General features: G+C 39.1%; 1 protein-coding gene across 1 annotated transcript; it reads right to left on the reverse strand.

The window, feature by feature from the left end:
* Positions 1 to 2490: 2490 nt before the first annotated feature.
* On the reverse strand, positions 2491 to 9274 carry neurod2 (neuronal differentiation 2). The gene is made up of 2 exons (XM_063003887.1): positions 9153 to 9274; positions 2491 to 3824 (listed from the first exon to the last, which is right to left on the reverse strand). The coding sequence occupies exon 2, from the start codon at positions 3818 to 3820 to the stop codon at positions 2741 to 2743; it is 1080 nt and encodes a 359-aa protein (XP_062859957.1). The 5' UTR covers positions 3821 to 3824; positions 9153 to 9274; the 3' UTR covers positions 2491 to 2740.
* Between the last annotated feature and the right edge of the window lie 2305 nt (positions 9275 to 11579).

Consider the following 11579-nt stretch of genomic DNA (forward strand, 5'->3'; position numbering starts at 1 on the left):
CCTGTATGGTATCATAAAGCTTCCAGATAAGCAGAATTTATACGTGATTTGGACACAGAAGGAAACGCTTCATGCCTGTTTGGGTATAGTGGCTGTATTTTACATTACTAAAAAAAAGCGCAACCACGTATAGCGTTTATAGTCTTTGACATTAGATTGTTATTAGCACTGTAGTTTGAGTATTAGAACTATAAGGTTTGAACTGCATGGAAGGTCCTGAATCATTTCAGGTTTGCTCTGTGCTAAACATTTTATAAGCAGAATTAAATCGAGGCGTACAGACTAGTGTTAAAAAGCCGCAGGCAACAGGTATAAGTGCGTGGAGGTGTAGAAAATGTAGTAATTTTAGCTAGAACCGTTCCAAAAGAACTAATTGAGCTTATATAGGTGTATACTCTGGGACTGAGAGGAAAGAATAGATTCCTGGCATAAATGTACAGCGCTAAATCTGTTTAACATAACCCTACTATTTAAAATGATAGTATAAGAGTAAAAGGCGCAAAATAATGTCATTGTTTTCTGCTTTAACAGGAATATTGTAAAGGATATAAAACGCAACACTTGTGACAACATAGTGTCATATTATTTTGACAAAAGCCTAGTGTTTAGTGTTTGGGTTTGAGTGAACAGTATCGAAAGAAATTGAAAGTATTTCAGATTTGAACCATCTTAGAAAGAAACTGAATAATCGTGGAAAAATCTAGCACACAAGCGTAGTTATACATATAGTGTAGCATAGTTAAAATAATAATAATAATAATAATAATAATAATAAAGCTTATTATTTTATGTGGTATGAAAGGAAGTTGGAAAGTAACAAAAGTGCATGTTTGTAAGCGTTGGAAATCCATTGGTCCTAGTCCAAAATATTTCATAAGGCGTAGGAAAAAACAGCACACATCATACTTCCTTTACATAAACACTGTTAAGTCTGGTAGCATGAAGCTCACACATAAAAAATCTTTTCATTTTTTGCATTTATAAGGTTTCGAATACAACCTACACAGGTGAGAATTGAGGGTCTTATCCAACAGTGGCTCCCTGCAGGTGTAAAACGGTAAACAGCAACTTATACTGAACCAACGCTATACTATACCTTTCTGCCTTTAATATTTTAAATGAATAATCTACCAAAATAAAAATAAATACAGCAGACAGACAGGGCAGCCTGTGTGCTTTTAATTCCTCTGTTTATCTACTCTGGTAAAACGAGGTTTTAGGACGTATTGTCAAAATGAATAAATGTCGCGCTAAATAGAATAATTCATATTTAAAACAGACATGCATGATGCAAACACAAATTACAGCCAAAATATAATTGATCATTTATTAAACACAGCTAAGATTAAAAACTAATTTTATTCATAAATGATTCGTTTACTTCAACATAGTTTTATTTTATTTTGTGGAGACTAGGGCGTCGAAATGGAGCATCACATCATCTCTTAAATGATGTTTAGTTTGGGACAAAAACAAAGAGAATTGATTGAAGAAGAAGAGTAGAAAATCAAAACGTTCTTTTAAAATGTACAGATATGATTCAGTGATTTTCCCAGAGTAAATGTACGTCTATAATGAATTCTGATTGGCTGTGCTTTTCATCTTAATAACTGATAGAATTGGTTAATAAGCAACTGGACTTAAATGTAAGGATAGCTTTGGAAGGGCAGTTGTAGCCTAGTTGTTAAGGTACTGGACTAGTAATCAAAAGGTCACTGGTTCAAGCACCACTACTGCCAGGTTGCCACTGTTGGGCCCTCGAGCAAGGCCCTTAACCCTTAATTGCCCAGGCTGTACTGTCTCACTACTGTGAGCCGCTTTGGATAAACAGCGTCTGCTGAATACTGAAAATGTAAATGGAAGTCGTTTAAACATAATAAACTATTATTTATCAATATTAAGTGTGAATTCATTCGAATCACAAGAATCTTTTTGACAATAAACAAAACTCGAAATATTCTAAATTCTCTAGTCAAAATATTTATACAATGAAACATTTTGGCTGGGTAACAAGACTCCTAAATACTGAGCTTTCGTGAAACGAGATCAGACCTTAACATCGCAAGACGAGTCTTAAATAACTGAAGTTCGATTATTACTTTATAATAATTAATAATAGTTATTACCTAAATCTGACAAGGGAAAAGAACGTGCTAAAAAGGAAGTAGAACATGGAAAATTAATAAAAGCTATGTCCTTATAGGACAAAAGAAACAATAATTATGTTTATTGGGGCAGCTGTGGATTAGTGGTTAAGGTACTGCACTAGTAATCAAAAGGTTGCCGGTTCAAGCTCCACTTTCCCTGAGCAAGGCCCGTAACTCTCAATTGCTTAGATTGTCGCTTTGGATAAACGCATCTGCTAAATGCCAAAAATGTAAAATGTAATGTATTAAAATAATCCGAATAAAATATTATACATTTGTATAACTGAGTAATTGGGCTTATTGTAAATATCCCTCCACTTTTCATACCATTCAGACTCGTGTGTTTGTTTGTTTGTATCATTGATTTTATTTGGATTTGACATTTGCATTCCGTTCTGACAAATTGAAAAAACAACATGGTATCCATTCATCTCTTTTATTCCATTTATTATTGATTATTTTCCATTCTTTAATTGTAGTTCCTTAATGACCTTGGTAAAAGTCCAGGGGGGAAAGGGGGAATAATCGATTGGACAGGTTTAATTGGAGCAACAGTGTTTAGTCCGACATGGATATTTAATACCGAATCACAGTTATGAAAAGAACGAGTTCAGTTCCTCGTACGCCGGTGCGCGCTCATGATGGTGCGGGTGATGATGCGCGTGCACGTCATGGTATGGCGGCACGTTCTCCGAGTGCGCGGCTCCGCTCCCGCCGCCCCCGCCGGTTCCGTGCGCGCCCGCTGCTCGCGCTCCTGACGCCCCGTAGGCCAGGCTGCGCGCCGCCGTGTAGTGCATGGAGTAGTGGTGGTATCCCCGATCTGAGACCTCAGGTGACACGGCGTCGTGCGACCGCAGCGGGTACCCGCCGTTAACGCAGGCCGGGGTCGGGCTGCGTCGGGCCTCGTAATCAACCGTGCCCGCGTACTCTGGCTCGTAGCAGTACGGGTGCGCGCCGGACTGGCACTGTGCACCCGCAAGGCGCGCGCATTGGTACGGGTAAGCGTGCGCGGCGGCAAAAGAAGCCTCGGACGTGTGAAAGCGCGCTCCCGCGCTCTCCTGGTGAGACAGATCGGTGAGAAAGTTCCGCGCGTTGAGCTGCAGACAGCCGGCCACCAGATTCGTGGTCGGCTGCGAGAGTCCTTTGCACAACGTCTGCACGTAGGACACCACATCCGGGCGCTTCCCGTTCCGCAGGATCTCCGACAGCGCCCAGATGTAGTTTTTGGCCAGACGCAGCGTCTCGATCTTGGACAGCTTTTGCGTTTTGGAGTAGCACGGCACCACCTTGCGCAGATTGTCCAGCGCAGAGTTCAGGTCGTGCATCCGGGTGCGCTCCCGGGCGTTCGCCTTGTGCCGGCGCTGCTTGGAGCGCTCCATGCGCGCTGGGGTCATCTGGCGCTTTTTCGGGCCTCGCTTACGCGTCTTGTCGCCACCGTTCTCGTCGTCGTCGACGCCTTCGTCGTCGTCGTCGTCATCGTCGTCTTCATCATCGTCCCCCGCGATCTCTGACTGTGCCCCGCTCGCGCTTTTGGCTTCGCCCAGAAGATCGTCGGCGTCGTCCTCTCGGGAGCCGTGCTCATGCTCGTCGTCCTTCGTCTTGGAGTCGTCGCTGCCGCTGTCGTCCGCCCAGCTCGGGAACTTGTGCGCGTCGCTGAACAACCGCGTCAACATGGCACTGCAAGAGAAAAATAAAAAACAAATGTATTAAACATCCACTAAAGCCACTGAGGCCACAAGTGCGACCTGAAATAGGGGCAAGCTGTAGCCTAGTGGTTAAGATACTGGACTAGTAATCAGAAGGTTGCTGGTTCAAGCCACACCACCGCCAGGTTGCTGCTGTTGGGCCCATGAGCAAGGCCCTTAACCCCTAGTTGCTCAGACTGTATACTGTAGTGTAAGTCGCTTTGGAAAAGGCGTCTGCTAAATGCTGTAAATGTAAATGAAATATTAGAACTACAAAATCCAACATAATAAATAATAATAATAATAAAATATAGAACATATTATATTATATTATATTATATTATATTATATTATATTATATTATATTATATCTCTTTTCTGTTTATTAATAAAAAATATATAATGTCAAACAGTTTGGTGATTTTTTTTTTTGTTTTTCCAAACCAGGGGTTCATCCATGCACATCCACACTTTTGTTTTAATTAAGAGGAGTATCCATTTATTATAAGGACAGTCATTTATTTACGTATTTATTTTTTTATTCATTCATTTTTTCTTGGCTAGGGTCACGTTAGATCAAGCACCCCTCTAAGACACAGGGGGCAAGGCTGGAACACACCCAAAACAGGGCGTCAATCATTTACGCACTCACTCACTGATTCACTGACTCACTTACTAATTCACTCACTCACTGATTCACTGATTCACTGATTCACTCACTCACTCGCTTACTTAATCATGTCATCTGGGGCAACATTTTGGTTGATAGAAAAAAAGTACCTTGTAAGAGCCCATGATGACATGAAAAGAACATGCCAAACTCTTTACAGACCAGTGACCAGAGACAAGAATCGAACCCAGGTCCCAAGGACCCATGTTGCTGTGTATTAAACGTTGTATTAAACTACTGTTCAGTGAATTACTGTAAATTGTAAATCGCATTTACATAGTCCATAATATTTAGACAGCGATCAAATGAAGTCTCTCTCAGCCCTCAGTTCAGCTGCTGCAGTGACAGTGTGATGCAGCATTTCCACAAATACTGTGAATCAGATCCATTTTTACTCCTGTGGATTATGAACTGAAATCTAAACGGAATCATGTTTTAATATGTGGAAATATTAAAAAAAAATTAATAGATGTTTACAAATTTAATAGATGTAAATACAGTGTGTCCCTAAAGTTTGGACACATAGGAAATATCACTAACTATAACTAACTATATATAACTAACTATATGTTTACTAATATAAACACATATACATATTGCATCACAAATAGTGAAAACACATTGAAGATGTTATTGATTAATATTATTGATTAATTTCCTGGTTAAATAAAATAAAATAAAAATAAAATAAATAAATTCTAATGAAATAAAATGTTGCTGAAATATGTACTAAAATATGAATTTCGCTAATGTGTGCAGACTTTAAGAACACCCTGTATTTTAAAATGTTATAGATGTTAAAAATGAATAGACGCAAATATAAAAAAAATAGGCTATTACTATGTTTTTTTAAAATAATAATATTATAATATTATTATTAACATTTTATTATTATTATTATATTAGTATTATTGTTAATACTATTATTTTATTTTTATTATTATTCATAATATTATTATATTAGTATTATTGTTAATAATATATTATTATTATTATTATTTCATTTTAAGTGGTAAAATGTTAATTTATAATTATGCTGTTTCTAAATTAATTTTAATAAAATGAGTTTTATATTTAAATACTAATATGCAAATGATACATAAAGCTTTATTATTAATTGATGTCAAACATCAGTCCCTGTTTTAATTCTGACTCTCTAATACTGACAGCAGTTATCTGCAGGGTTAAATCTGTTAATGAGGTTAATTATCATTTTTATTCCACACATTCTTTACAGACTTGCTGATAGATCTTCAGTGTTATCGAATCTGATCCAGGGAAAACGCGCTCGAACAGAATCCTATAAAACGGTACCGGATTCGCACCCGGTGCACACCGGGAGGCCGGATTTGGGAATGACGTCACAACCTAACACCTCGGTTTTGGGCAGATTTGGCAGGGATGGAACAGACTCGCCGGTTCACAGACAGAAGTACAGACAGCGCCAGACGGACGCGCTCCCTAAATTCCCTGGGTGCGCGCCCCCGATCACCGGAGGGTCTCGAGAGGCGCTTTGAGAGGGGCGACCCCTCCCAAATCCGCCCTTTATTTACCCCCCTGCATCCTGGCAGCATTCCAATACAGCCGACATGATACTAGAGATCTTCCCAATGACACTGCTGCTGTGAAAATGGTAATTACATTAAATCTGTGCGTGGAGAATGAAAAGTCTGTTAGAATAAAGAGGACAAACAGGCAGTAAATATTCTGTGTGTAATAAACGTGTTAGTCAGTGCAGTGGGCTCCTCGAGGTTTGTCCTTTATATCTTCGGTTTGGATCTTTCATTTAAATCTGAAGGTTTGAAAACGTACCTTACCTACATCTGACCATGAGCTTGTTGGACATCCATTTCAAGACTGTGGGCATCAATATAAAATTATCCCTTCTTCTCTTTATAACTATAACAGTCTCCACTCTCCTGGAGCCTTTCCACCAATTTTAGAAGTTTGTCTGTGGGAATTTGTGTCCAAACAAAGGAGTATTTGTAAGGCTTGGATTCCATTCCAAAATGTTCTTGAGGTCAGGTCATTGGATTTCCTCCAGATGTGAGGGCGCATGGGGCACAGTCGTGAGGGCCTTCTTCTTATTTATGTAAACCTATCCACATATCATTGGTCATACAGTGGACATTACACCTGTATAGATCTACATCACTATATCAAGTCATTCTATGCACATAAAATAATTTAATATTTTAAACTGCAGCCTTTTTTTTTGGGTTTGTCACATTGAGGGAACACTTAAGGATCTATGTACCCTACCAGATGGTACGGTTTGCAGCAGAAGAAAATCTTAATGCATAAAAGTACTGTTGAACCTTTTGTTTTAATACTGTTGGTCTAAACAGTTCTATATAATAAGCTTATAGGACAATGTACTAACAGACTGTGCGTGCACTGCTGCAACAAATGTATAAAATAAATATTAATGTGATAAATCAATAGGTCAATAACATGCCATATAATTTATATATATGTTACTACATAAAAACAATACATTTATATAGTAGGTCAATGTTATATAATTACGATTACAAATCTATAAGTCAACATAAATGTGTAATGAATACACCTCTAAATTCATATACAGCCTTATGAAATTCTATAAGGTAATATATTACAATACCAATTCTATAATTCTATCATTAATGTATATGCTATAGGTATTAATATAAAAACTAGAGCTCAAAAACCAACCCTCGAATCAATATATAAGGTTATAAAATATAATTCTGTAAGTCAAAAATATGAACCTATTAACCTGTATGTGCTTAAATAATAAACATGCATGTATACATTCATACATATACAGTCATATTCTTTTAACTATTTATGATCATCAGATCCTACATTCCTAATCTTGTGTATGATTATTACACCACGTTCAGTTTCTTTAGTTTCGATCAAGCAACCTGAAGCATTAAAAAATTCAGTCTGGGGAACCTTAGAGCTTCTGTGTGTTGGTATTTTGAAGGTTGAAAAACACTTTGGGGAAGCGAAGAGCTTTTAAACACCCGACAGTCACTGTTAGAGTCCCTAAAAGAATGTTATGGGTTCATATAATACAAGCTAATGAAAATGTGAGTGATAAAAATATTGTGATGATTGAAACAGGGTCCCAGTTCTACTAGTTTTGTGACATAAATAATAGGAATTTCTGAGGGTGCAGTAACATGAGTGTGGATATAAAAGACAAAGCTTGATGTAATAAGTAATAGAATAATAATACAGGTTCTTGATTTGAGGACCAATGTGGCCACACTGGCTGTATTATATATTCCATTTAAACTGCTATTGTTCATAATAATAATAATAATAAAAATGATAATAATAATTAATCAAAGGTTCTGTGTATGGGCATTCTGAAGGTTGAATAACACTTTGGGGAAGCAAACAGCTTTTAAACACCCAACAGTCCCCTCAAAGAGTCCCTAAAATGTTTGTACGTTATGGATTCATATAATAAAAGCTAATTAAAATGTGAGGAATTTCCTAATTATGATAAGATACTGCGGTGATTGCGGTGAGTGTTCGAGGTTCCAGTTCTACTGACATTGTGACACAAATAATAAGTAATAGGTAATAAAATAATAATACAGATTCTCCGTATATGAGGACCAATGTGGCCACACTCGCTGTATAATATATTCCACCTGACCTGCTATTATTATTACTGTTATTATTATTACTATTAATAAGCACCCGACAGTCCCTATCAGAGTCTCTAAAGATGTTTGGACGTTATGGGTTCATATAATATAAGCTAATGAAAATGTGGGGAATTTCCAAATTCTGATAAAGATACTGGGATGATTGAGACGGAGGAGTGTTCAGGGTTCCAGTTCTACTGGCATTGTGATATAAATAATGATGATTATTGATTAATGATAATAAAAGACAAATCCTGGTGTAATAGGTAATAAAATAATAATAATACAGATTCTCGATATTATGACCAATGTGGCCACACTGCTATTGTTATTATTATTATTATTATTATTATTACTATTTTATAAGCACCCGACAGTCCCTATTAGAGTCCCTAAAATGTTTGTACGTTATGGGTTCATATAATATAAGCTAATGAAAATGTGGGGAATTTCCAAATTCTGATAAGATACTGTGATGATTGAAACGGAGGAGTGTTCAGGGTTCCAGTTCTACTGGCATTGTGATATAAATAATGATGATGATTGATTATTAATTAATGATGATAAAGGACAAAGTCGGATGTAATAGGTAATAAAATAATAATACAGATTCTTGCTGCTATTGTTCTTATTTTTAATAATAATAATAACAATAATAATAATATTAATAATAATAATTATGTACACTTGTCCAAAAGATGTTCACCCCATCCCGAGCGTGCGCGCACACACATTGCATCGCTCCACACGCACCTTGTTTTTTTGTATTGTTTTTTTTAATGACTGCAGACAATAAAATCAGTAAAGTCGATTAAAAACGATGTAAATTAAGCTCACCAATGTGTGCGTGGTCATCAATAAACCGACTTATCTCAGAATTCCGCATCATATCTGATCGATTTGCATTATTGATAAGGCTTTGATTAAATTCCACAGCAGCGCGCCTTCCCCCAAATAAAGGACCTGATTAATTCTATAGCAAAAAAAACCCCAAACTCACCTCTGTTCTTGTGCACCTGGTGGAGCGAAGGTGCTTCGTTACTCTACATCATCCGCACTGGGCACAGGCACCCCGCTTGGACGCTCCGGTCAGTGCGTGTGCGTGTGCGTGCATGTGGAAGTGCTGCAAGTGCTCGTGGATCCTGGGCCGCGCGCGGAGACGGTGTGGCAAGACTCCACGCGCACGCGAGGGTTACATACCAGCCTGGATGCCAGGGCCATATGGTGGGCACGTCACCGGCACAGCCATCACACAGGAGCGGCTGATTGACACCCGAGATCCCGCCTCTCCCCCGGGGGAGGAGGAGGAGGAGAGGAGGCCGGCCATCTGTCGTGCACGCACACATGCATGCATACAAACACACATGCACCCATATACAGAGCTGTGCAGAAATAAAAGCACCACCTTAATGATTTCTCTCCCGATTTTTGCATGTTTGTCTCACAGAAAGATTTCAGATTATGAAACGAATCGTGATTTTCACAAAAAAAAGGGACAAAATAGTAAAATATGAAGCCTAAAGACAGATTTTAAGAACCAGAATGGAAGTCATCTTGAATCTTGCTCTTAGAGATTTACATTTCTGGGTGGCACTGTCGCCTCACAGCAAGAAGGTCCTGGGTTCGATTTCGAGGTGGAGCGTTTCGGGTCCTTTCTGTGTGGAGTTTGCATGTTCTCCCCGTCTCTGTGTGGGTTTCCTCCGGGAGCTCCGGTTTCCTCCCACAGTCCAAAAACATGCAAGTGAGGTGAATCAGAGATACAAAATTGTCCATGACTGTGTTTGATATAACCTTGTGAACTGATGAATCTTGTGTAAACAGTAACTACCGTTCCTGTCATGAATGGAACCAAAGTGTAACACATGACATGGGGAACAAATAAATAATAATAACATTTACATTTCTGGCATTAAACAGACACCTTTATCCAAAGTGACTTACAGTACTGTGACAGTATACTGTCTGAGCAACTGAGGGTTAAGGACCTTGCTCAAGGACCCAACAGCAGCCTGGCAGTGGGTGGAATTGAACCAGTGACCTTCTGATTACTAGTCCAGTACCATATCTACTATAGGCTACAACTGCCAACAGTTACTTTATTTATTGATTAGGATTTTAACGTCATGTTTTACACTTTGGTTACATTCATGACAGGAACGGTAGTTACTCATTACACAAGATTCATCAGTTCACAAGTTTAATATCAAACACAATTTTGTGTCTCTAATTCACCTCACTTGCACGTCCTTGTACTGTGGGAGAAAACCGGAGCACCCGGAGGAAACCCACACAGACACGCGGAGAACATGCAAACTCCACACAGAAAGGATCTGGACTGCCACTCCTGGGGATCGAACCCAGGACCTTCTTGCTGTAAGGCGACAGTGCCACCGTGCTGACTAAGCCAGCATCCATGTCTATATGACTGTATAACTCTAACTAAGAAAACTTGGAACAGTGGTAAATCTACCCAGGAGTGGCAAGTCGGCTGAAATGTAACAAGGGTTAGAAACGTGAGTTTGCAAAAAGAAAACAAAACAATCACGACTTCACAAGGGACTCATCAAAAATGGGATTTAAAAGAGGGTAGCACATACAAAACTATTTCTTTATTGACTTCGATATTTTACACCGTGTTTACACAGTGGTTATATTCACACCAGGAAAGTGGTAGGTAGGTGATTCTCATATTTCAGTTTATAGTCCTTGTCTTGGGTGGCACAGTGGTTTGGTGGGCAGCACTGTCGCCTCACAGCAAGAAGGTCCTTTGTTCGATTCCCAGGTGGGGCGGCCCGGGTCCTTTCTATGCGGAGTTTGCATGTTCTCCCCGTGTCTGTGTGAGTTTCCTCTGGGAGCTCCGGTTTCCTCCCACAGTCTAAAAACATGTCTGCCTTGCGATGGACTGGTGCCCCGCCCAGGGTGTTACTGTGTGTCTTGCACCCATTGAAAAGCTATGATAGGCTTCAGCACCCCCCGCAATCCTGATTGGATAAGTGGTTAAGAAAATGAGTGAGTGAGTCAGTCCTTGTCATGTTGTTCCTTAGCCGCACTATATTGGACACAATGAATTTCACAGTCTATCATAAAATTCTTTAGGAAAATTAGGTTATCTGTCCATGTGCTAGCTCAGGGCCAGTGATAGCTCAGTGGTTAAGGTACTGGACTAGCAAACAGAAGGTTGTCGGTTCAAGCCCCACCACCACTAAGTTGCCACTGTTGGGTCCCTGAGCAAGGCCCTTAACCCTCAATTGCTCATTGTGTAAGTCGCTTTGGATAAAAGTGTCTGCTAAATGCTGAAAATGTAAATGTAAATGTGCTGAAGCTGAGGCGTATATGTGTTATGCAGCAGGACAGAGATCCGAAACCGCAGAGAAATGCTTTTGCCATATATAAACACACTTATGTACAGAACATTAAAATTCGTATC

Source organism: Trichomycterus rosablanca, chromosome 10 (assembly GCF_030014385.1).
Source record: "Trichomycterus rosablanca isolate fTriRos1 chromosome 10, fTriRos1.hap1, whole genome shotgun sequence".
NCBI lineage: Eukaryota > Metazoa > Chordata > Actinopteri > Siluriformes > Trichomycteridae > Trichomycterus > Trichomycterus rosablanca.